The 27,675-nt window shown below is 44.3% G+C and overlaps 1 protein-coding gene across 1 annotated transcript in view; it reads right to left on the reverse strand.

The window, feature by feature from the left end:
- The window catches only part of EML5 (EMAP like 5), a 772,681-nt gene that overhangs the window by 114,007 nt on the left and 630,999 nt on the right, over positions 1-27,675 (reverse strand). The window contains exons 28-29 of the mRNA XM_069637955.1: positions 24,023-24,037; positions 1,130-1,208 (exon numbers count right to left, since the gene is read on the reverse strand). Coding sequence (XP_069494056.1) covers positions 1,130-1,208; positions 24,023-24,037 — 94 coding nt within the window. The remainder of the gene's footprint in view (positions 1-1,129; positions 1,209-24,022; positions 24,038-27,675) is intronic.

Below are 27,675 nucleotides of genomic sequence, written 5' to 3' on the forward strand. Positions count from 1 at the left end.
TACATTTGACTGGGCCTTGGTATGGGACAACTTTCCACAAGCTTTTGAAGAAGTAGAAAAACCTCTATGATTGCAAAAAACAGGGTTGTCCAACTCGAGGCCTCGAGGGACGGAAGCCTGACAGGTTTTCGTGATATCCCTCATTAATATTCATGAGCAAAACTGGGCATACATTTAGAATCATTAAATGTAAATTTATATCATGAATATTAATGAGGGGTATCCTGAAAATCCGAAATGGATTTGGCCCTCGAGTTGGACAACCCTGGCGTAAAGGAAGCAAGCGTGTGAAAATTTTAGAACAGCTCTGGTATTTTCAAAATTCCAAGTGAGGAAATAGAATTTTTCTGCAGGAACACTTCTATATTAACATTTCAACATCCTGGGAAGCAGAACACTATTTGGACACAATGTTATAAATCCGTGAATTCAAGGGGTTCTAAACATTCACAAGGCATAGTAGGTGTGTCTCCCCTTGCCCATGTTCTCTTCTTTTTGTTGTATTTAATTGTTGAACATTGTTGTAATGACATTGCCTTCATCCCTTGTCCCCTCCACTTTGAAACAGTATTTGCTTGCTGTATAAGCTTCTAACAAGTGAACAATAAATAAATAAATAAGGAAATTGACCAAATGTCAGTATCTTTGTGGTCTGAAATATCTTCATTCTGCCTGGTCCCATGCAAAATGCAGTCAGTGCCAGTGAGTTCCCTGTACCTCAAAGTAATACACATGCCTTAGGTCTTCCCGAGGAAACCTTAAAAACTGGGCCTATTGCACAGCAGAGGGGGGTCCGTTACACACCTGTGTGTTTGCAAAAGAGTATAACTACAACTTTGGATTCCAGGGCTCCCTTCAGGACACCTCTTCTAAGCACTTATAAACAGGGATCACAATATGTTTAATACATCACCTTCTTTTAACCCTCTGTTGCTAAAGGACATTGATGTGCACACCCTTACAACTCCCCATGGAATGGCAATGTGAACGTACACTTGGTTGGTGTATTCGTTAATGGATGTGTCCATCACTGTGGCATGCGTTCCATGTATGCACACGCCCTGGGAAACAACCAAAGAATAGAAGACAAGCTCCATCGGGTGCAGAAATAATGTTTTTTTGTCCTTACCTCAATTGGCCTCTTTTTCTTGCCGACATTGTTCGTCTGAAGTTTCTCCGGCTGCGGCAGGGCCCTACTTACAGGGGGTCTGAAACAGAGAACTGTGAATGAGAAAAGGCCGTCCGTCACCCGTTCCGCATCTTCTGATTGGATGTCTGCAGTTCTAATCTCGCGAGATGACACGGGTTCATGCATGGCCAATACAATGAAGCAGTTTTTAAATCATACATGATGAGGAGGCGCTGGGGATGTCCCTTGCATCTGTCCACACGTGTGCCCTGGTCTGAACACAATGCATTTTGCAGATGTTGTCTTTCTTGATTTAGTGATTGGCTGAATTCTCAAGAAGACAACTCGGACTGTTCTCCCAATCAGGGGTCTTACATTTGGTGGCCACTTACCTTTGGGATGGGACAAGGGCTTAAAAAATAGAAAACTGCTTACCAGCCATTTAAACAATATTTGTAATAAAAAAAACAGGCATTTAAAAACAATTCATCAAAAGAAATGATTTAAGATCTAGCAAAAGTTCACATATATATTTAAAAAAAATGGCAAACTACTCCTGGAAGGGAGATAACATAGTGCATGCTCCCAAGGCATGGATCCATGCAATGGGGAGACAAGGAAAGCCTTACCATTCGGGTAATTGGACTGCACGGCATCATATAGCCAAGCTCGACCGATGTTCAAAGGGCAATGGGGCCACCCAGACCCATGCTATTACTTATTAATGCAGAGGTATCATTAAAATGATGGCATTAACTCTGCCAGTGCATGTACCCCCAGCAGTTCTAGTCCATTGCCAGGTGCTTTGATTGAAGCAGTGGCACCAGAAGTGGAAAGAAGCCCACTTTCTGTCTGCGGGCCGAACTACCAAACTGTGCTTTGTTCTATTGACTTGGTTCGGTTCCATGTGATAATGTCCCCGCAAAAATGTCGCCATGCGACGACATTATCATATGGAACCTGCGGGGGACACCCCCGCAACACCCACATTTTTTTTAAAGGGAGCAGGGAACACCCCCGCAACCCCCGCTCACATTCACGCCATATATTGTCCCATGATTATATGTATGGCGACATTATTTATGGGGACAATATTACCTGATACCCTTGGTTCTTGCAAACGTGATGGAGTTCATATCATGGAGCAGGCGGTGCTAGATTCTGCGTCTCGGCGGCCATACTCTGTAGAACGCTACCTACTCATATCGGAAACGAACAATCCTTCTCCACATTCAAACAATTAGTCAATACCTGGCTGTTCGACAACTATGAATGTCACCTCACTTCTGTCTGCATGTCTTGGCTGACCTTTGTATTGTCTGCTCTCCTACCTATGTAATCTACAACACCGTGACTAGGCGTTTCAAAAGTGTAATAAATAAATAACTCACCATTGCAGGCCCTGTGGCTCCTCATAATACTGATATGCAGCATATATATATTTAGTTAATTTTACGCGCTTAATAACCAGAGGTTTCTAAGCGCGTACCCTGGGATCGAAACTGTGTTGCTCCGCGTCGTCTTGCTTCCAAGACGACCGAGTTGCCCCTGAAATATCCTCCCGAGCCATAGGCTGAGTAAAAGATCTGCGGAGCGCGCTGCGACCTACCTACCCGCCCCCACTTCAGCATTGCAAGAGCGGGAAAGAGATACTGCTTTACTGCGATTGGTTGGCACATGGAAGGTAGTCTGGTAGTTTAAGTTCTGCCAGGTGCCCTGACTGTTTATTCCTGATCCCAAGTAGTGCTCCCACTGGCTCAATAGAGGGGCGGGGGGAGAATGGGTGAAGGGGGAGGGCCCATGACAAATGCACACTTCTTCGTCGCACCCTATACTGAGCGTAGAATCTAACCTATAGAGTGAGTGCATAGAACACAGCCTATAGACACGGTCATAAAATACGCACAGTTCCATCCACAGAATGAACTAGAAGATCTTTCGGGGATAGAATAGGACCTGAAAATACTGCTAATGGGTTTGAGCATTATGAAAGTAAGAACTAATTCTGCTGCCCTTAGCCAAATCACTGCTTTACCTTCCCAACCATTGTCACTATTCGCCCTCCACTTCCCAACTTTTACTTTTACCGAATTGCTGATTTACCCTTTTTTTTTTCAAAATAAAAGTTGGGTACCCTGATGATCCCCTTCCCCAACTCCTCAACACCTATAATTTTGCTAATTTTCCCACCAGACATTTCCCCGTTACCGTCCTGGGGAAAAAAAAGAACCAGTCCATTTGTGATTTTTTTTAGGGACCCATTCTATTTCCATGAGTGTCAAAGAATTAGTTAGAAAACACCTGTCAATTTGGACTCGTCATTTTCTTTTTCTCAGAAGTGACTGAAGTAAGTTTCCTTTGTCGCTGCTGCCTCTCCACCTTCCTAGGTCACCAACCCTTCGGCTGCCACTGCCCCTGCTGCCTACTCTTCATTCAGTGTCACTACTGCCTGTCCACCCAGCTAAGGTCAATGCTGCCTCTCCTAGTGACACTGCTGACCCTCTCGCGATGGTTGCTATGCAACATCTGCAGAAATACTGCACAAATAGTTGAAGGTGAGAAGAACCGGAAAAATGACGTGGAGAGTTTGAGGAGGGGCCTGTAGAGGAGCACCCAACAAGACGGCACTCAAAAGTATTTAACAAAATCTATAAAATGGTGCAAACGTGTTTCGGACTACATCTCAAACGATCCCCCACCACTGACTATGGTGCATAGGGCTGATGGGAGTTGTTGTCCAACACATCTGAAGAGCCACAGGTTGCAGGCCCTTGTTTTAGGGTGAAATTCAGAAAAATTACATAATGACGTATACAGGTCTGCCAAAAACCCCAATCTGAGAACTTCTGCACCTGTTCCCAGGGATTCTCCTAGTGACTCTATGCAGCCTCTCCAGATTTATGTCCTTTATATAAAAAAAAAGATTTTTTGTTGTGATGGTGTGAATCTTGTGCCGTGCCATGCCCATATCCGCAGCAGGTCTACAAGGCAAATAGCCTCTGGCATATTGGAACAATATTTGTCCCTGTGATTAGTATTGGTCCTTCAACACCCTTTCATCCAACACTTCAAGGCAGGACTTCATCTGCCACAGTAATTGTCTCGAGAGGATAGCTCAGGGGCAACGTGCTCGCCTTGGAAGCAAGACAACACGGAGCACCACAGCTTCGATCCCCGGGTCCGCTCTTAGAAACATCTGGGTATTAAGCGCGTTATAAATAACCTATCATATCATATAATTTGTCACCAAGTTATATGCTAATAGGACTGCATACAAATGAGACGGGCCCACTACATTAAGTGGTCAGGAGCATTTACACTATCTGGATACCTTCTTTAAAAGCTTCATAACTCACTCTAGGGCTGCTGGGAATCTAAAGTGATCATACATTATTATTATTACTAATGTTAATCTGCATTGCTCTCAAAATGCTCAGATGGGCAACTATTTGGGCAGCAGCCATATTTCGCTGCTGGCCTAGATTAAAGGTCTTTTGATTGGAAGTTTGAAAAACAAACGTTTGAACTTAAATCTCAAAATCAAAGGTTCGAAAATAAACTTGTGTGTATTTTTTGCATTGTTATGCCCTTTTGTTCTGTGTCCTTTTATCCTTCTTCAACTTTCTGCTCCACCCTTCTGGGCTCTCTGCTCTGTTAGCTTGCCTCCTCCACTTGCCTCTTACATGTTCTCCACTCCACCCATTTCAGGTCTATCCAGGTCTGTTCTTCCTCCTTCCCTCTTACTCCTCCCCACCAGAACATTCCCCTCTTTTCCTCTCTTCTTTCCCTACCAAGTATATTACCCTCCTTCATTCATTCCTCTCCCCTCCAAGTATGTTCTGTCTCCTTCCAATGCTTTGTTTCTTTCTTACTCTCCTTGGTTCTGCAGCTTTGCTTCTGTAGGGGAGGCATGGTATCACAAATAGCGACTGACACAATAGGTACAATTTGTAAAACCTTTATTTGAATGGTTGGGATTGGAAAAACTCCTATCCTGCCCTATAACTAAGATGGGAGTAGTCTCAGCCATCCAATAATAAATAACACAGTCCTAGTGGAGTCTGTCAAATCAAAATGGCCTATGCTAAAAAACCTTATCCCTGCCCTATCTCTTGTACAAAAAGCATGAATAGGAAAGATTTCTACAAAAGAAAAAATCATTGTTCTCCTTCCCACGTCAGGCCTCACAGTAAGGTGATGCTTGTAGGCACGATGACACACTCTGGCTCGGCTTTCAACACAATACACACAGTTCAAAAAGCCGTGGATCGAGGCCCGCGTCGCCTTCCATGCTCGAGATGCTTTCTCTTTCTTCCAATATAATGTCTTATCCAAAATGTATCCAAAAGATCCCCCTCTGCCGCGCTCAGGCCTTTCACCACACAGTTCTTTTAGATCTCCCTCTGTCAGGCTCAGATCTCCTACGATAAAGTTCAATACAATTTGCAAGGGGGGGGCTCCCTTCCCCAAGCTTATTTCACGTCGGGTCTCCCTCTGTCGGGCTTGGACCATTCACAATAACTTTCAACACAACCTTCGGTCTCCCTCTGTTGGGCTCAGACCCCTTGCGGATGTCGAGGACTTTCGACTGTGCGTGGCTTATTTGTCAGACCACTGAAGGACCACTTTGATTCAAAGTTCACTGTGTTAGTTTCACTCTTCCCTTCTCTAGGAATGAATCTTCTTCCTTTTACTGTTCATTTGCTTTCTCGCTTTAAACAAAGTACTTTTCACAGAGACTTTCAAGAGCGTTAATTGCTTTCACCGGATCACTGGGTTACTTAGTAGCAATGATTTCCCAGCTGTTCTTTACATCAAAGTTCATTTACAGGTCACCTTTCTTCGCGTCTCATCCACACACATGCAGCCTTCGCTTGTGATATGATGTTCCTACTTCATTCACTTTAACACACGGGTCTCTCAGGTCACTTTCCAACTCACCAGCTGTGTGAGATTATTTCTTGTTTGTTTTTTTTTCCGATTTTCGAGTGAAGGTTAGTAGCATAGGCTTGAACTCGCCTCCTCAACTCTGCCGTTCACCCGGGTCGGTCGCTGGCATCCTTGAAACGCAATGCAATCTTCACTTGTGGGATCTGGCCTTCACCACGTGTCTTTTGTGGCCTGTCGGAGGCAACAACCGCCAATAGGGAAGCCTTGGGGTTTTCGGCCTGCTGCTCTCGTCCCTTGGTCTGTTGCTCTGCTCCGGTAGGCGTGCCTTTATCCCAGACATTCTGCTCGTTCTTGTGTTCTGCCTTGCTCAGAGTGTATCTATGGTTTTTGTCTTTTATTCGTGTGAAGAGAGCTAATTGGTATAAGCGGTGTGTACTTAGGATTAAGTGCCTGACTTTGACTGACCCGATTAGCGAGACATGGCCAGTACGATGTATGCAAGTCAGTGCTGTTATTCTCAGTCAACCTCTACCTCGGCCCAGTGTTTGTGCAAAAAGGCGGGGGTTGGCATCTCGGAGCATCCTAAAACATAGGATGGGTTTGATTAGCAAAATAAGGGTGAATACTGCATCTCGCCACTGGCTATCTCACCCCTCTGCCCGAATGCCCCTCACCCAGGTGATCCTCCCGTACTTGTCCACCCCAGGGTCTGATCCAAAGGCGATGGCCGTGCCCTGGCCACCTTAGAGAGAGATCCCCGGGGACTAGGGGGTGAGACACCCCTTGGTTTTTCACACTTCCAACACCCTTCCGCTTGCCTGCTTTTCTCTCCCTGCTCGTTTGACCTCCTCGCCTTGCACTGCTGCCAGTGATTGTCTTCCAATGCCACCAACACAAGGCTGGAATGGTGGCCAGCTTTTATTCTCTTGTGGACTTGCCTCTGTCTGAGAATGATGGACTAAGCTAATCTGTGATTTGTGGGACACAATGCTTGGGATTGGCTATTACAATTTGACTTTGCTCCCTCAGCGGTTGTACTCTGTTCTGTGATGCGGTCAAGACGAGAATACCCTATCTTGTCTTTCTAGCTGCTCCTGCTAATACTGTCAACACCTATTCCTCTGTGGCACACAGCCGCTCGGCGCAGTGCTTCTCATGCTCCTTGGATTGATTGCTGGTTACCAAATGAAAGTAGCTTGTGGTCTTCTCGTTACAGATCCACTGTTGAATATTATTTGACTGAAAATGGTGGGACCCCACAGCTGTGATTCTATCATGGGTCCCACTGTTGTACATTGTTTCTCTTGTGTTTAAGGCTAGTGGCAACAACGTGGTTAATAATAAGATGGACAAGCTCATTGTATCATTTCCACAACAGCGCTCAAAGCATGAGTTATGGCAGGGGCAAGGTAGCACTGATGGGCCTTGATGCATAATATTGTTTTGGGTAGGTAGGAAGTTAGACATTCCCAGTGGGTGATAGGGTCTGCAGGAAGAGTCGGGATGACAGGCTTGGCATATCCCCCTTGGTTCTTTCTTAAAAAAGAAGAGAGCTGTTTCTTGTTATAGGGATTCCAGGCTTTGGGAAACTTGATTATAGGCTGGATCATCATGCATGCCGCATTGTCGAAACAAATCTTCAAACTGCTCCCAGAAGCCTGGTTCAATGCAGTTGAACGCCAGGTTGCGTGGATAGGTATTATTACTCATATCTGCCCCCTTGGTCAATTTTTGGACCCTAGAGGCTGGATAGGTCACTTTTAATCCTTTTTGCAAGCTCAAGACCGCAGACGATCCTCCACTAACCCTACTAAAAACTCTCCAATATTTTCCAATATTCTGCATACTCACCCTCAAACACCAAACAAACCACACTCATACCTCCACAGCAGCAAGAAAACAAAACAACTAAAACCACCACAAATTGCACACACTCTGCAACACCCAACAAGAAACTACACAAATCACACACAAATCAGCCCATACGCACATGTCCACCACCAAACAGCACATAACATCTACAAACTAAAAATAAACCAACACACAGGGACCGTTGTTTTGGAACTGAAGCTAATAATAGCACATCGAAGCTCTCTAGGACTTCGCCCGCTCAATCCCACTAACTAAGCCCTTCCAGCCCCCCTGCCATTTCAGATCCGCCGTAGAGTCAAGAGACCACAAAAGTGGCAGCGGTGCGTAGTATAAATCACAATAACATAACTTACGAAAAGGGTGACAAAGGTTTGTAAAGATTCTCCCTTCCCAAAAGGGCCTCAATTATCTGCCCTTGATCTCAATCCTTCTTTCCTTCAGGGTTCTTCCTCCTTATGGGGGTTGCTATTTCTCTTTTGTCCTGGGGTCCCTTAAGGTTTGCTATAGAGGTATTCTCTCATAGACTGATTATGGCCTGAGGGACCCCTCCTTTTCCAGTTCTGGCCCTACATCACATTGCAGGTGGTGTTGGCACCCAGTTCCCATGGTTCATCCAGCCCCGTCACACAGCCCCAAATATGTCACATTATTACAGTCATCATCAGTGGTAACTTCTGTAATCTGAGCTTTGTTATCAGTTTCCTTTTTAATTGGGTGATAACAATATTGAGGTCGGTTTGGTTCACACTGATCAAGAGTCATCATTGGTAAGTAAAGCGTCTCGTGATGGTCTGATACCTAATCCTTCTTGAAACCCAACTTCTGCATAGTTCTGCTCTGAAGGTAATCAACAAGACTCGTGCAAGTGAACCACCCACTGCCTTTCTTTAAATGATGCGATGGCTTCATCGATATTCCTACCATACCTCACATCTTATATTGCTTCTAATCTGACCTGCAGTTACTCAGAATAATTAACTATATTGAGAGGACAATTAGACAACATGTATCTCTGTTTCAGTGGCTTATTTTAACTGCTTCGAAACACCATTCTGGATACTGCTACATCCACCGTAAGTGGGTATCCAACGCATGTATTAATCCGGAGGTAGAGGGAGTCTGTTATCACATCACCTGTAAGTGATAAATGTTTCATGCTTTCAATGTTAGGCTGGTTCCACTGCCGCCTGATTGAGTTGTGGTTAGGTGGTTAGTCCCCATTTCGAAATCCCATAGGACTTCATTGGGAAATGGGGGAATTACCTCTAGTAGGATTTCCACTCATGGCAACTACCTCAATTTCTTTGGAGGTAGAACCTCCATGCCTATCAAGGAGGTATTACCTAACGCCTGTTGGGATTGGAACTCATAATTAGGAGAACTGAAAAAAACTGGTGGTAATTCCATTATCACCTGTTTTTTTTATTGACCCCCCAAACTCATAATGCGCCCCATAATAGATAAGATGAAAAGGGGTGGTGAAGAGATGCTAGGTCCCTCCATTCTGTCAGAAACCATTTTCAGACGGACGGCCATCTGTATCACATTGGACTTTGAGTAGTCCATTATACACCGTACTATGGAGGCTCATCTCCATAAGCACATACCATAGCCCTCTCTTGTCACTGGTACCATATGTGGTCGAAAGTCCATAGAAGAACTGGACACTTCAGCCTGTTTAGTACACAGGTGCTTTGCCACTTTCAGATAGAGGTTAGTAAAGCGAGAAACACGAGTTTACTGGCCTGAACTGGGTCTGAAAGGCTTGGGTGCGAGTTAACAGGCCTGAGTGTGCCGACAGTCTTCACCCAGAGCTGCACTGCCATTACCAGCTAGTATAGCCCGCTGCCCGATGCCTGCTGCATTTGGAGCAAGTGAATAATATATGTAAAGGCAACACAGCCAAAGAGGTTTCCTTACATATGGGATAGATTCAGGGAGTTGGTTGCTTCAAACATGCACTTAATCCCTTTTAATACTAATATTGTAAACATTGCTGATTCCTGGTACAAGAGTTGCTTTATTACTGATATTCAATTGTCCAATTTGGGTTTGAGCCTACACGTGTTTCGACCATTCAGGTCTTCTTCAAGGCTAATTTTATCCTGTTCACATGTATTGCAGTCATATTCTTTTATCCAAGATTGGGCTTTCATTCTATGCCCAAAGGTCTAAGTCTCACGTTTGGTTTGTGTAAAGTATGTAGACTTAGTAGCATGTAAGGTTCATGTATCCTTTAATATAAAAGGGCTGTGTTCGGTCATGAACCCCTCGATTATCATCCTCCTTACATTTGGGCATCATTTTATTGCATAACCAATAAACTGGGACAGTTTCCGCTATGGGATGCGTGGTTATATGTCAAATTCATCGGCGGTCGTTATTTCGATGTGTTTTTATGAGTATTTGTTAATGAAAAAACTTTGATTGATTTTTATTTGTGAGGAATTCCTCCCCAAACCCCCATCGATATTGTTTTTTAACTATTCGCGACCCCCCGCCCCTTATATACACTTTCCCAACCCCCCTATATATTTCGATTCGTTTTTCTGTTAAAAAATCATCGGAAAAAAACCCATCAAAGTAACGACTGTCAATGAAAGGACGTTGTACCGGATGCGCGGCTATCATAGCGCAGTAATAAACATATTCACAGAGCACAAACAATGGGACTGATGAAGCAGGCAGAAGCGTATTGGGAGGGCTGAGGGGAAGGCACTGGCGGAGACATTAGGGAGGCGCGGTAGGAATGCCGGCTCAGCCATGATTGTGATGGGTGAGTGATGATGATGATGCTGATGATAACACATCACATACACTGCTTCGAAGAAAAGGCATTACCTGGAACCTCTATTCAGCAGCAGGCAAGGAAAAGAGATTGATTACACACACAAACAAAACTAGGAGTATGAAAAATAGACCACCGTTGACTTGGGGTCAGAGCACATAGAACAGACAGGCAGAAGTTAGAAATCAGTTATGGTTCCTTTGATCGCTCCATCTATTACTTGGATAACTGTGGTAATTCTAGAGCTAATACATGCTGAGGAGCGCTGACCCCCCGGATGCGTGCATTTATCAGACCAAGATCAATCCGGGCTCATCCGGCCACTTTTTTTTCAGCACTGGTTTGCACTTGATTTTGTCTTTTGCATTTTCATATGTATTTACATTTGTTGAGTTTAATTGTTTTTCCATTAATATTGATGTGACTGTGTTTTATGTTTTAATAGATATTTATATCATCATTGAATTCAAATTTATTTTTGTTTATGTTGTTTTTTTTATTTTGTTCTGGGATTTTGCTGGTGCCATTCCCATTGATGGCCTGTATAGTGAGTTTCACACGATTTGTGGTTTCAAATTGATCCCATGTGACTCCAGATCCCAAGCGGCAATCTGAAATATTTGCAGAAAAATACCCGATTTAGGGTTCCAAGCTTTTCTGAAATGGGGAATTCGTTTGTTGTAAAGGCAAGTGAGCCTGTGATGCACACTGTCATCAGGAAGACCACCTCAATGGCTGTTTAATCACAAAACCTTCTGACCGTGTTCTATGCACCTAAAGCCCTACGCAGAGTATGGCTTCAAATCAAAGCAGGACGTCCAGCAGTAATGCTACTTCAGCAGCCACTTACAATATACCTTCAGGGTCTACTTTCTGACTTTCTTGTGCTATTGAGCTTTGATTGTCTTCAATAATGAAAACTGTACCCATGTTTTCCAGTACAGACAGGGCGTATGCATGTGTATTCGGTTCTATGTTATTACTTCGACTGTCTTTTTTTCCCCGATGTTTTTCTTCAAAAAATGTTTATAACAAAAAACTCATCATTGTTTCATTTTTTATGTTTCGGCGGTTCCCCCAATCCCCACCTCTTCTGTTGTTTTTTTTACCTATTCCCGACCCCCCCCCAAGCTCTTGTATGTCCTTTCCCAGCCCCCCATAATTTTTGATGAGTGTTTTCGTAAAAATCTTTTAAAAATAAAACACATTCAAAAACAACTGTCGGTGAAACAACGCTGTATTGTCTATTCCTTAATGCTATTTTCCTTTCTTAGGGACCCATATTGGAAAAACTAAACTTTTCAATCCCACGCAGTCTTATATGGTCTTCCCCTGGCTCAGAGATCCCATAACCCCCTATATAAAACTTTGGATGAAGGAGAGTAACTACAACACTGATCAGCCTAGGGGAGGGAAAAGTGAGCTGTAAAACATTACAATTCACTTTTGACATGTCAGATTGTAAGAAAGAAAGAACCCATCACCTGGACTCATGGTCTAGCGCACAGTGCAAGTGTGGCCCTTGCAGCCTTTTAGCAAAACACAGCAAAAAAAAGTGCATGAACCAGAATATTTATTTCTCTTTGTGCATCTACATACTGTTATCAAGGGATTATTTGCAGCTAGACCAGAGGTCTGCAACATTTGTCTCTCCAGATGATTTGAACTACAATGTCCACCGACCCTAGCAAGGCTAGTCAATGGTGAGGGATCATGGGAGTTGCATTCCAAACCATCCAGATAGCCGCATGTTGTGCATCCCAGAAGTAGAATGAAGGCACTGACAGGCAGCAAAAGCTGTGGCTGTGTGTGGGGGGAGATTCACACAACATGCCAAAACTACCATGGACTACCAGCGCGTTCATGATCGGCCAGGTGATCTGGCTTTTAATAATGAGGACAGCCTATAATGAAACTCACACCTGCGATTGTAAAATCTCAATTTTGATCAACTTGCTAAGCTAAAGTTACCAAATAAACAAAAATGATTTAGCAATGGTCCCTCCAGTCTAATATTTAAGGAGACACTAGGGAAACCCATGAATATACATGAGTTACAAAAGTTAGGACTTTAGAACAGTGTTGCAGGGCAATTATGGTTTATTGGCTGCCAATATATTCATATGCATTTATTGGATAGAGCATGTAATTCAGAACATTGACAGCAGAACACAGGCCTTGTTTCATAGTGTTTTCCCTTTAAGTCCTCTATATTCGATTCTTCCCTTCCCTCAGAGAATCTCTTTTCCTCCTTTCTCAGGGAAGCCTGCTAATCTTTTTTACCCTCCTACTACTCCTTCCTGTTTTCACCACGGTTCTTATCGCAATATAGAACACTCACTCTGTAAGCAACAAAACTACTTACACCCTTGATCCCTATCTTCTAATTAACTTGGTTTTTGTACCTCATCGAGATCTGGATTATTTTTTTAATACCTCTACACCAGATGTATGTCTTTACTTCTCCAGTAATTACTTCGCCATACACGTACTTCGTCCATATCACTTCGCCATACATTCGCTTAGCCATTACAGGGGGAGACATTACTCGGAGCAGGGGCTTTACTATGTGATAAAGCCCCTGCTCCGAGCCTCCTCATTGTCTGGGTGCCTGCCACACCCCTCGCCGGGTCGTAATTCCTTGTAAACCTTCCCAATCCTGGCTGAATCACTCTTTCCAGCCTCTGCGTAATTCCACTCAGAAACTGGAATGTCGTTGACAAAAATATTATCTACTAGGTCGAGCTGAAATGTTGTTCTCTCTACTCCTCTAATGCCCATTCCCATATCTCTCCTTTGTTAGCGTCTCTTGTTTGTTTCCCTTACCAGCTGTCTGCACCTTTGCTACTTCGGTATTGCCTTAAATGGCCTCGTCATTCTCGCCTTTCCCCTCTTGTTTCTGTGCATCCCCTCCTCTTCTCCACTCCTCGTCTATTTCTCTATTGTCTGTTCTGTATCCTCCTTGTGCCCTATTTCATTGTCATTCCTCCTTTTTTGCCCCCAAACTAAATGAAGGCATGTCATTTGGTTTCCCCTGTAGCCGATACAAAGCATTCTATAAGGTAGCACACAGGCCATTCAGCGTAGTGTTCTTGCATTTAGTTAGTTCTTCTATTTCTGTTGGCTGACTTCAGGTGCATTGTGCTAGTACAATGGCTGCAATCAAGACCTAGGCTAATTACCAAGCCTGGGGCAGATATCATCTCCCGGATAGAGCTTGACTATGAAGACTTTGCAGAATGAATTAAGACCTAGGCTAATTACCAAGCCAGGGGAAGATATCATCTCCCGGATAGAGCTTCAGTATGAAGACTTTGCAGAATGAATTAAGACCTAGGTTAATTACCAAGGCAGGGGCAGATATCATCTCCCGGATAGAGCTTGAGTATGAAGACTTTGCAGAATGAATCAATACCTAGGCTAATTACCAAACCTGGGGCAGATATCATCTCCCGGATAGAGCTTCAGTATGAAGACTTTGCAGAATGAATCAATACCTAGGCTAATTAGCATGCCTGGGGCAGATATCATCTCCCGGATAGAGCTTCAGTATGAAGACTTTGCAGAATGAATTAAGACCTAGGTTAATTACCAAGGCAGGGGCAGATATCATCTCCCGGATAGAGCTTGAGTATGAAGACTTTGCAGAATGAATTAAGACCTAGGTTAATTACCAAGGCAGGGGCAGATATCATCTCCCGGATAGAGCTTCAGTATGAAGACTTTGCAGAATGAATCAATACCTAGGCTAATTAGCATGCCTGGGGCAGATATCATCTCCCGGATAGAGCTTGAGTATGAAGACTTTGCAGAACGAATCAAGACTTAGGCTAATTACCAAGCCAGGGGCTGATATAATCTCCCGGATAAAGCTTGACTATGAAGACTTTGCAGAATGAATCAAGACCTAGGCTAATTACCAAGCCAGGGGCAGATATCTCCCGGATAGAGCTTGAGTATGAAGACTTTGCACAATGAATCAAGAAAGACCTAGGCTAATTACCAAGCCAGGGGCTGATATAATCTCCCAGATAAAGCTGGACTATGAAGACTTTGCAGAATGAATCAATACCTAGGCTAATTACCAAGCCTGGGGCAGATATCATCTCCTGGATAGAGCTTGAGTATGAAGACTTTGCAGAATGAATCAAGACCTAGGCTAATTACTAAGCCAGGGGCTGATATAATCTCCCAGATAAAGCTTGACTATGAAGACTTTGCAGAATGAATCAAGACCTAGGCTAATTACCAAGCCAGGGGCAGATATCTCCTGGATAGAGCTTGAGTATGAAGACTTTGCACAATGAATCAAGAAAGACCTAGGCTAATTACCAAGCATGGGGCTGATATAATCTCCCAGATAAAGCTGGACTATGAAGACTTTGCAGAATGAATCAAGACCTAGGCTAATTACCAAGCCAGGGGCTGAAATAATCTCCTGGATAGAGCTTGAGTATGAAGACTTTGCAGAATGAATCAAGACCTAGGCTAATTACTAAGCCAGGGGTTGATATAATCTCCCGGATAAAGCTTGACTATGAAGACTTTGCAGAATGAATCAAGACCTAGGCTAATTACCAAGCCAGGGGCAGATATCTCCCGGATAGAGCTTGAGTATGAAGACTTTGCACAATGAATCAAGAAAGACCTAGGCTAATTACCAAGCATGGGGCTGATATAATCTCCCAGATAAAGCTGGACTATGAAGACTTTGCAGAATGAATCAAGACCTAGGCTAATTACCAAGCCAGGGGCTGAAATAATCTCCTGGATAGAGCTTGAGTATGAAGACTTTGCAGAATGAATCAAGAAAGACCTAGGCTAATTACCAAGCCAGGGGGTGATATAATCTCCCAGATAAAGCTGGACTATGAAGACTTTGCAGAATGAATCAAGACCTAGGCTAATTACCAAGCCAGGGGCTGATACAATCTCCCGGATAAAGCTTGACTATGAAGACTTTGCAGAATGAATCAGGACCTAGGCTAATTACCAAGCCAGGGGCTGAAATAATCTCCTGGATAGAGCTTGAGTATGAAGACTTTGCAGAATGAATGAGCCGGACTGGACTTTTTGGCAATGAGCAAAGCGGTGTTGCTGTGAAACCCCTCTGCTACTGGAACTATTGTCATCTGGCGGGACGCTATCATTCATGAAAATCACGAGAGGTCAGCCTAACAGAGCGAGCAGGCTCAGAGATAAACCGAACTGAAGCTGCCAACAGCACATCACAGCTCCCTTGCTCTTTCTCCAAACTTTGTCCTACTAACGTACCCCAACCTACCCGCCTTTCTTCCAGATCCGCCAGAGCGCCAGGGGACCACTACGGTGGTGATAGTGTGCGGTATAAATATACTTTAACATTAACATTAACATATATAATTATTTCAAGTGGCTTAGGAGGTGGCTACTAGTTCTCCGGCTTCATCTCCTCAAATGTTCATACAAGCGGTTTCTGACAACCATATGCGGTTCAAATGACGACCTAATACGAAATGGACACATATACACAGGCACTGTTTGAATTCTGGAAGTGTTTCAGCAAATAATAATACAAAATGTACATATATACACACATATATATATATAAAATCTAGAGTGTTGTTAATAAATATAATAATAATGTCACTAATAATACAAATAATGGTAATAATAACGTAACATTTTTAAATATCCCTTTTTGCCCGATATCTCCCACTTTTAAACACTGGAATAATTTAGCATTAGTGCTTTCAGGGAAAGGTGCTTATGGGGGTTAATTGTCTGGAAGTGGAGTTAATGATCTCAAGTGAAGCGAGGCTCATTAACGAGAGTCAATAGCAATTAACCCCATGTGTGCCCCTCTTCCCAATAGCTAAATGCTATTGACAACTGGCGCGACGCCAGGTGATGGGAACCAAGTGTTCGATGCACCGACATGGCAGCTAATAACAAAATACAAATCCTAAAATGTTTGTCAAGAAAACAAAGCAGTAGGGGACACACGTCCTCTTTGCAGTTTTTTAGAAGAAGATATGGAGGAAGGGCAGAGAAGATGGCGACTGCCTGACGCGCTGAAGGCACCACTGGCGTAAAGAGGTGCGGCTGGCCTGGTGGACGTCATGGTGGTTGGTGACTGGCGAGGCAGAGAGCAGACATGGACGCTGGCTAAGTGAAAGCCAGAAGAATCCTTTGAATTACGGGCACCTAACAGTAGTTAGGGCCTTCATTTCCAGATCCCAAATTGACTCAGAGTCAGCCTTCAAAAAGTGGAGGTAACAAGTGTTACTATTAGCTGATATTTTAAGCATACTCAATTTATTAACCCGATAAGGAAGGAAGCCGAATCAGCCCTAGTGGGATTTTATCCTGTGTCCTGCGGGGATGAATATTAATGAGGGATACCCTGAAAACCCGTCAGTATCCTGGCCCTCGAGGCCTGGAATTGGACAACCCTGAGGGTCTGAAATGGGGAGGTGGGTTATTTACATTAGCTGGGAGAGAGGGAAAATGCAAGATAGCTTTGCTTTTGTGTTGGTATATGCAGATCGAAAGTACCCAGGTACTGTACACATCTGTTTCCAGGTGGTTTGTGTCAAGGGCATGTCAGCATTTCTGTTGACACGGGAGCCTCATGTGCCCATGGAGCCAGGGTGGTGCTATTTAAGCTGGTTGCAGAGGTGTAGAGTTCTGTTTTTTTATGTCTGTCAGGGGCGATTCTAAATTGCTGCATGTTGAGTGGCATTGTTGATCTGCAGAAAGTGTGTTAGGGAGTTACAGAATATTTAGGCCTCATTACGGCTTTGGCGGTAGCCATGCCGCTATTGGCGGCATGGCTGCCTCCAAAACCGGGTCCGGGTTCCCTGAATGGGGAATTACCGGGCCATTCTGAGTTTGGAGGGCCCGGTAATTCCTCCCTCTGGGAACCCGGGCCCGGACCTTCCCCATTCCCATTCGAGCCCCCATAGGGCTCAATGGGAATGGGTGCAGGGAGCTAACAATGGGCCGATTACGACCGGCCTGCTATTAGCTCCCTGGTCCCCTCGCGGGACCCGGTAACAACGCCTGGTTTTAGCAGGCGTCCTTACCGGGTCCCGCGAGGGGACCTCGTAATCAGGCGAAATGGGTATCCGGCCTGCTGCATCCATTTAACCCATTAACCCATTAGCGGCACCCGTTAACCCATTCCGCCAAGATTGTAATGAGGCCCTTTGTGTTGGGAGAAACAATACTGTGGGCAGGCAAATAGGATGCCAAGGCACAAAGGCAGTGGGCAACAATTAAACTAGGTCCAGCAATTCAACACGAGTAAACGATGAATGTAGTGATAAGAGAAGAATACAGTGGCACAACAGTTAAAGTTGGGCAAATAAGTCGAAACAATGGGACATTATTGTATGTTGTTTGAGAAATATGGTGATCAAAGGACGGAAATGTTTGGAGGCAGGAAAAGAAGTGATGTTGATCGAAGATGTGTTAAAAGAGGAGAAAAAACAAAGTATAAGCTGCGAATGACGTGAGAATATTAAAACATACTACTTATACAGATAGGTTGAGACATACAAAGCCATGAACACTATAGGAGGCAGATAATCAGAGATCGATGAAAGAAGAAGGTGAATACCTCAGATTTCAGTCTGTGGCTTCCGATTTAGGTTCAGTCTCCTACACTACAATGCAAAGTTGAGTGTTGATAGTAACTCATTCGCAAGCAAAGTTTGAACGGAGCCTTGGCTAAGATAAACAATACACCTCCCTTTCTTAAGGGCAAAGGCAGCTTCTCTCCCATGAACTGCCTACCAACAAACGCAGAGCAGTCTCCAACTCTACTTGCCACTTTAGAAACGCCTCATTACAAGTATGGCGGTACAGTAACAACAGCGCCGGTAGTGCTACCGGCACCGTTGCTACCGTACCGCCATACTACGAGCTTTGCTCGCGGATGCCTGTCAGCCCGCCGAGCCTGGCACCTGCGAAAGGGCAATTACCGGGTCCAGCTTGGCTGGAATAGCCCAGTAATTTCCCATTCGCGGGTGCCGGACCCGGATGCCAGTTTGGAGGTAGCCATGCCGGTTTTACCAGCAAGGCTACCTCCAACCTCGTAATGAGGCCCTCTGTCTTACTCATGTCTAGGGAATGTCCCGCTTCCACTCATCCTAAGAAGTCTCCAGTCGCAAAGAAGTTACCAGCAGTGATTCCTGACTTACTTTCCAGGAGTGAGTCAGTGATAAGTCTGAGTTGCTCCTGGTAAACTCTTGGAGAACTGAACAGTCTTTCTCAATGAGAAAGTTAAGAGGAAATTGGGTCTGGGGCTCAGTAGACTAATGCATCCACTACAGGGGTCTGTGTTTGACCTCATGGCCATAGGTTCTCATCCCAACAGTTCCACTCAGCCTTTTATCCTTACACAGTCAATGAAATGAGTACCATTGAGTTGGGTAACAATAAACCTCTGTTACCAGCGCAAAGATGCTCCACCGGCATGACCTCTTTAAATATACCTGTTATGTTTTACGTCAAACACTGGTACCGTCTGTGTGAATAGGCTAATACAAATTTTAAAACGACCAAATTCAGACTTCCACAGAACAATGTTTATGTGGTTTAGGTGCACATTGTTTCTTAAAAATACATTTCATTATATTTACTGAACAGGACAAACATATCCATAGGAGCGGGCAGAGTCAAAACTCCCATAGCTGAGCGATGCAACCTATTCACTTTAATGCTGCTCCGACTTCATATAGCCAAGGGCCAGATATCAAGCCGGTGCATGGGAGACCGTCACTTCACCTTCCTAGCACGAGTGCTTCCAAAAAACACAGACCTCAATCCCTTCTCTGTTGGTCAACCGTCCAATGCCGAATGCCCTACATATTTTCTCAGACTTCCCAACAGAATTACTCCCTCAAAGCTCACCTTTTCATGAGACTACACCAATGTAACCTCTGCTATCCGATCGTTTGCCTTTAGGAAGGCGCCAGGTTTCCACACTTTGAGGACCAACTTTTTACTAAATTCCAGTAGGCCCACTTCAGGGCCCACATTTCTACCCGTACCCCCCAATAACAACATTACCACCTGCCGAGACAGAAAAATGTGTCCATCTAGGACAGATTTCAGGTTTTGCCCCCTTGCCTGCAAAAATCACCACACCCTATCAATGCCCTTGAAAATGTGTGCCTCCGTTGACCCCTCCAATCCAGATGTCAAGCACCTATACTCATCTAAAAGACTGAATATGAGTATGGGGTCTGGGGCCCAAGGTTTATGTAACATTGTGTATTGCTGGATATGTGCCAATGTCTTGTCCACTGACATAACATAGTTAGTGCTCAATGTCCCCTCTACTTTATCTTGCTCAAGGTCCCTATTCAGTTCAGATTTGCACTCCCCACTCTGTGTATCCCAGGCTCCTCCCTGCTCACATGATCTCAGCAAGCCAAAAAGCAAAGTTATGGGTAAGATGAGAGGTAAGAACAAATACTGAGTGCAGGAAAGTTACTACCAAAACTAGCAACAGGTGCTGTACAAATACTTGTAATGCAACATGCAACAAGAAGCAACAAACAACAACAAAATCAGACAAAAAGAGAGTACACATCTTTCTTCTGTCTCATCCAGCTTGTGCTTGTACCGGCATCCTGCCGTCTCGCCACACCTGATCCCCTAAAACAATACCCTGTTAAACCCAAGAACACCACAATACCTTTCAGTCCTTAATCCCATTGGAATTCATAACTCCAAACAGTCACACAAAAATTCCAATAGTTCCTTTCAGATTCTCACTGAACCTTCACTATTTCATTTGATAATACGGGATTTCAACGAGTGCGACTTCCAACTAAAAGGTGCACATTTTAATTTGTCATTCAGTATTCCGATGGGTCAGTCGGGATAACAACTGATCGTTAAGAATTCCAAACAAGAGGAATTTGATGTAGGGATCCGGAAATGAGACATGCGGTTCCCAGATTTTTTAGGTAGAAGGATGCAAATAACATTATAAGGAACATACAAAAACGAACGGCTGAAATGCATAGCATGCCCCACAATTTCTCACGGCTCACAGACCTCCACCAATACTTGGACGGCATTCTTCCTTGATTAGCCCAGCATAAGAATTATTCGTTTTTGTTGTCTTCCTGTACATCCTGCTGGAGCATTACTGCATCTAAACTGGTCAGGAATGGAAACTAGCACCCTGGGAGGGGGCGCTAGCCAATCAGGATGCTCGGAACGAACACGGGCTGTATTCTATGGGACAAGCCCTCGGTCTGAGCAGCCTTAGTTGCCAGCCCCCATTCCCTTCCCTTCCCCGCTGCCCTAGACCCTCACCTCTTAGCACCCAAGTAGTTTACTATGTGGGTGCTGTGAAGAAGTCATGCAATCATGAATGATGACAGACACAAATGAGGTACTGATCAAGGGTGTTATTTAGCAAAGATGGGGTGGTAGAACGCCACAAATGAAGCACAGTTCAAGGGTGTTCATTTAGCAAAGATGGGGTGGTAGAACGCCTATCTAGCTCTATATCTAAGGATGGGAGCATGCTCGACCAACAAATAATAACTAACGCAGTCCTAGTAGTGTCTTGTCTAATCAAAATGGCCCATACTAAAAAAAAACTATTGCCAATCCTTACGCTAAAACAAATGTGTGTGGGAAAAAGGTGTATGCAAAAGAAAACAGTGTTCAATAAAGTGTGTATCAGGTTGACTGAACAGTGGGGTTCCCTTCCCCATGTTTTCAGCAAGGAACAAGGGGAACACTCAGGCTTTGGAACACTCTCTGGCTTCTTTGGCTCGAGGATGCAGATCGGGACATAAGCCAGGGCCCTCTGCGACAAAGTCTCTCATTCGCAGAATGCCTAGACACACAAAACAAAGTTCCTTTTCTTTAAGATCTCAAAGTTCATGTTCACAGTTCATGCTGGGTCTCCATCGATCAGGCTCAAACCCCTTCTCAATAGTTCTGCGTCGGTCGGGCTTCGGACCTTTCACAAGGGATTTCAAAGTTCCTGTAGGTCTCCCTCAGTCGGGCTTGGACCTCTTTCAACAAGAAGCACTTGATTCCACATTGGTCTCCATAAACCGGACTCGGACCTCGCAATCACACCATTGGTAGTGGTTTCTTTCCCCTAAACATCCAATACCTTCAATTCACAGTTTCTCACAGTCTTAAAGGTTTGTCTAAACAGAGACATTCGATTGGGCACTTTCACTATGCCGGACCACTCTGTTACTGTGTAGCATCTGTCCACAAGTTATAGTCAAGGTGCAGATGTCTTCAGGATTGTATTTTCATTACATGCCCCATAATGCACCTTTCCTTATGGTTAAATAGTGGATTTCATGCTTACAATAAAAGTTCATATATTTCTGACAAGTTCCTGCTTCAGCCTCACACGCGTGCCAGGTTTCCTCTCACTCAGAAACTCACCGACCACGCGATGCTGTCGGAAAAATACTTGCCGCTTTCTTGATCTGAGGTCAGGGTCTCGCCACCTGCCCCTCTGTCTCCCTAGGGATCAAAATCCACCCAGGGAAAGCAGCCCTGGCCTGTATCTGGCCTGCTGCAAGCCGCTCTCCTTGCTTTTTGGACCTCTCTTCAGGCTGCAAGCCTCCGGCCACACCGGGTCAGCGCTCCAGCGTCTTGTTTGTCCTTGGCCCAAGTAGCCTGTGGGGCTGGGATTGAGAAGGGATCCCCTGCTGGACTCAGCCACGCAGCCTCCCTTCAGTTCTCCCAACTGCTGCTCCGTGTTCTGCCAGAAACTCTACCTTTTATACACCTGGGTCTCTTCAACAGGCTGCAGGTGTGAGTTCTGGGCTGGGTCTGCCTGTCCTTGCCTGACTCTATTAGTGGAACAGTCCGGTATTAACATGGGGCAGTCTGTCTTCTATCTCTCAGTGTGGTTTTGAGTAATCTTTATTCTTCTTAGTTACCTCCTCTTCTTCTTAGCGATTTTCGAAATTGGGGAGGGGGAGTTGTCATGGAATAATTGTCCTTTGAAGACAGAATGGGTGTGATTGTGATTGATCGCTTGACTCTGCTTGGTCTCAGTGGGGCAGGGCCACTGCATATTACTAGTGGTATTCTTTCTAGTTGTAGTACATGTGTAAGTTGGTGGGTAATGGATAATGGGAGTTGTAGTGTCCTGTTGTGATGGTAGATAGCTTGTGTACGGACATGTCAGAAAAGGAGGGAAGTATTAAATGTCCTCTGGGTTTAGAAGAGAGGGGGACTAGTTTACTTATAAGGGTCAAAGATGGTTTAATTTCCCAAGGTGTTTTCTCTTTCCCTTTCCTAAGTTAAAGAGTTGGGGTGCGACAGGATTCTGCTGACAATATCCTCCAAAGACAACGGGGATATCGGATAGGGGGCGTGTCATACAAAAGGGGGTAATACCGCGTCTCACCTGAGGGCATTCCTCCAACAGTTCTCAAAGATCCCCCATCCAGGTGATCCTCCCGCACTGGTCCACCCCAAGGTCCGGTTCCAAAGGCGATGGTCGTGGCCTGGCCACCTGAACAAAGAATCCCTGGGGTCTATATGTGAAACCATCCTCAGGTTTCTCACAGTGCTAAGAGTGTGTTTTTTAATTAAAAAAAAGAAACATATCTTTCCTGCATGGCCCGGCACTGCGCATTGCTGTTTTCCATCAAGTCCATTTCCAATATTGATGACATCATCATGAACACTGAAAACAGACTTGGGGGATGACAACACTGCGCGGCACTGTGCCACGCAGCAGAGGTCTATTTCTTTTGACACCATTAGCACCTGTACAGTGCTTCTGGCAATTTGGCCCTCAGCGGCGGGTTGTTACCGATAGGGTCGGCCCACGCCTTGGGGCCTATCGCCTCATTAGAAAGAAGCAAAGACCCCATTTCATCCCACTTACCACCACTTGGGCAGATTTATAAAAAATGTTTTATTACACTTTTTATCATTATAGAAACATCACAAGAGGTGAAAAGATGGAACATAATTTGGACTACTTACACGTCCCTCACATAACACCTCAATACCATTGGGTTTAGATGCTTGCAATATTTATTTAACATAAATGTGGTGTTTGATACAAAACAACAGTTTACCAATTTGGGAAGGAGACATAGGTTTGGATTTGATATTGTATATTGCTCTCATTGTGTATTTGTTTAGACTTGTGACTGGCATTGCCTCTACGTCACTGCTCAAAGTAATGAAATATCACATTCCGTACGGCCTGGTGCTAATAGTCGATCAATAGTGGCTGCTAGATCGACTACCCCATGTGCACCTTTGAACACAATGAATAACACGACATTATAGTCCCATTAAGGGTAGAACACTATGTGAAATCAGTGTCGCACTCTTACCTGACAACCCCTTGCCTTCATGGAAAGCATGCAAAGACACAGGAAGAAAAAAAAGAAGGCGTTAGTAAGCATACACTTGCTTGGGGGGGCATAAAGATTTAAATTCAATACAATATAGTACATTAAAAAAAAGATGTAATACATAAAGACATGAAAATAAAATAGTGCACAGTCTGCGCAGAACTACAGGAAGCGGTGTGGTCTACTGATTACGCCTTTAGACACCTGAGTTTTAATCATGGCTTCCCCAAATTGGGTCTTTCTTGGCAAATTATGTTTTCTTCATTAACAGCAGATCCCTTAATCAGTCAAGTTATAATCGATATTTAAAAGTTAGTCATTTAGAAAAGGCCCAGTTGTTCCCACCTGACATTTCTATTTATTTCCGCAGTGTGACACAAAAACCCACTTCTTTGCAAATGCTGACTGTTACAAATGGATTTGTGTGATTTTTCCATCGCGGAAAAGTCAGCAACGGAAACGTTTGCATGAGAAATGTGCAAACCACAAAAGGTTTGCACATTTCCCATGCGAACACGCATTCAAAATCCTACATACTCACACCCCCACCCCCACCATACCCACAACACTCCCCCACCCACATCCTCAACACACCCCCACCCACACCCCCAACATAAACAAACCCTACTTACCTTTTTACACACCGAGCCCCTGTGGCGCCAGTTCCCTTTCACTTCGATCGGGAACCGGCGCCGCAGGGTCCTTTTCTTTTTTTTTTCTCGGGAGCTGCAGGGGTGTCCCCTGCAACCGCCGCTCACTATACCACACAGTACAGTGAGCGGGGTGTTGCGGGGACACCCCCGCAGTCTCCGTTATTTTTTAATTTATTTTTTTGGGGTACGCTGCAGGGGTGTCCCCCGCAACACCCCACTCACTATAGTGAGAGGAGTGTTGCGGGGGACACCCTGGAAGCCCCCGCAGTCTTTTTTTTAATACTTACCTACAATGCTAATACCAAAGGTTCGAACCTTTGGTGGTAGCATTTTCCGGACTTTTTGTACGGTCGGACCTTTTTTTTTCAGTCCGATCATACAATTCCAACTTTTATCCAGGTTATGAACGCCTTGGTACTAGCTTGGTCCCTGCTTTGCTTCTGTGCCAGGCCTTTTGGAATTCCATAATATGTGTTAGGCTCACCACTCTTGCTGGCAAGCAGGATGAGAGAGTGATGGAAAAATGATTCAGAATGCTAAAAGTACGCTCAGAAATAATCATTGTGTGAGATAGGTGGATTCTCAAACAGAGGCCGGACAAACTTGGCTGATGTAAAGGTGCAGAAGGAGGAGACTGACACACAGGTGGCATGATTGTTGGCATGGACTTTTATTTGTTCAAAAATAAAGAGGAAGCCTATCCCTCCCTAACCCTAAGAGGGGATTCCCTGCCTCCACTAAAGATCGAAGGAATATGTCAGAATGTCCAAGTAAATGAAAAAGTGTCCACCGTCTTGTGTCAAAATGCCTACCTCTATCTCTTACACTAGCAACTAAACCAAAGGAGGATAGCTCAGGGGCAACGTGCTCTCCTTGGAAGCTAGACGACACAGAGCACCACAGGTTCGATCCCCAGGTCTGCGCTTAGAAACGTCGGGGTATTAAGCGCGTTATAAATTACTATCATATCATATCATATCAAAGAGATAGTGGATCTTCTTGGTCCAGAAGAAAGACTCCCTTCTTCTGGACAATGGGTTATAGTTCCAATTGACAGGTGGGAACTGCATCTGAGAGAATGACTCCCTTCTTCTGGACACTGGATTATAGTTCCAGTTGGCAGGTGGGAACTACGCCTGAGAGAATGACTCCCTTCTTCTGGACACTGGATTATAGTTCCAGTTGGCAGGTGGGAACTATGCCTGAGAGAATGACTCCCTTCTTCTGGACATTGGATTATAGTTCCAGTTGGAAGGTGGGAACTACGCCTGAGAGAATGACTCCCTTCTTCTGGACACTGGATTATAGTTCCAGTTGGCAGGTGGGAACTACGCCTGAGAGAATGACTCCCTTCTTCTGGACACTGGACTATAGTTCCAATTGGCAGGTGGGAACGGCACCTGAGAGAATGACTCCCATGTCAAGGTCTCAGTTCCTTTCCAGGGTACGACACAAACTTCCAGCTTGAAATGTCAAATAAGCAGCAGAGTTCTCAATTCAACTCAAAACGGTAAAGTTCCACCTCAAACATAAACCCTCCTTATTGCACATAGCTACTTTCACTATTGTGTTGCTGGAGAATTCCTCCCCTTTTCCTGTTATCTCGTTGTTAATACTTTCACTGTGCCAGGGGAATGACTCACTTGCCCGGGCCTTCCTCGGCTTTGCTGCACGGTACACAACACCATGGGTATGGCTTTCCTTTCAACTGTTCTTGTGCTTTACAAGGAGGTGGTGCACAATTAACACAGGGCCGCAATGGTTCTAAATGCATAAAGTGTCAATACCTTAATAGGACACATTTATTCACTGTAAAACATGTATTGAGAATGACTTTGACAAGGTGTAAGCATGTGAAGTTCTTTTCTTTTACTAGCAACTGGGTGTGTAGTGCTCAATAGAATAACTGTCGAAAAGCCACATGCAATTCAGAGATGTGAATAAGAGAAACACATTGTATGGTAGATTTTTGTCTAGAGATGATAATGCAATTGACATAGAAATCCTCTATTTGAGCCTTCCAATGGCTAAGCACATGTAATTCTTCTCTTAATAACTGTGGACATATTACTCTAGAGGAGAACCACCACTTGAGAATGTATTACACCGATGCTCTTGAGATTAGAGCAGGCCCCGTCTCCAAGTAAATGGATTTAAATAAGAAATCTATACTATCCAGTCATCACATCTTTGTTATTCCGCTTACATTGGGAGATTCAATCCATGAATCAAGTTAATTGTTTACATTATGTTACTGGGTAAATACTAAATGATGAATACTATGATCTAACATACTTTCATGAATTGTTTAATTATTATGAGCTGTCGCTAACTGGAAATGGCACTTTATGGCTGTATGTGTCAATGAAATTACAATTAGAAGCACTCAACTTTAATCACAAGAGACCACACATCTCTCACAGAGTGCATTCTTCTGAATACAGATTTATCAACACTGGATGAAGTGTTCTCTGATTGTATCAGAGATCAAGTGTCAAGCTAACGCCTTGCCCTACTTTCTAGCACATACAGACGGTGATCACGTTCCATAAAATTGCACGGTTCATCAAGGTCAAAGAACAACTGCTGTGATCAGTACGACCAGGCATCTGTATCTATGAGATTAGAAACGTTCAAATATGTCCGACACCGAGCACTGCAGAAAGCAGTGTAGAATCCGACAGCTCACGTGACAGGATTCTTAACTTGAAAGCCGGGCACGGGACGTGAGGCCGCTCGCGAGCTGCTTTTTTGTCCCGTTCCTCACTTTCCAATAGAGATTTAGGTAAGCATTCCTTAGACACGACACGATTCGTGACACGCCTTCGCATAGTGACTAAGCTGTAATGTTGAGCGATGGTTAAATATGATTCCAGTCTTTTATATGACTGGCACTCGAAATCACTAACATCTACTCAAGGTGCATGAAAGAGCGAACATAGCAACATAGTAAGTGTGTTCACTCGTTTTTTAACTGAT

This window comes from Ambystoma mexicanum, chromosome 14, assembly GCF_040938575.1.
Source record: "Ambystoma mexicanum isolate Mex_15411 chromosome 14, UKY_AmexF1_1, whole genome shotgun sequence".
In the NCBI taxonomy this organism is placed as follows: domain Eukaryota; kingdom Metazoa; phylum Chordata; class Amphibia; order Caudata; family Ambystomatidae; genus Ambystoma; species Ambystoma mexicanum.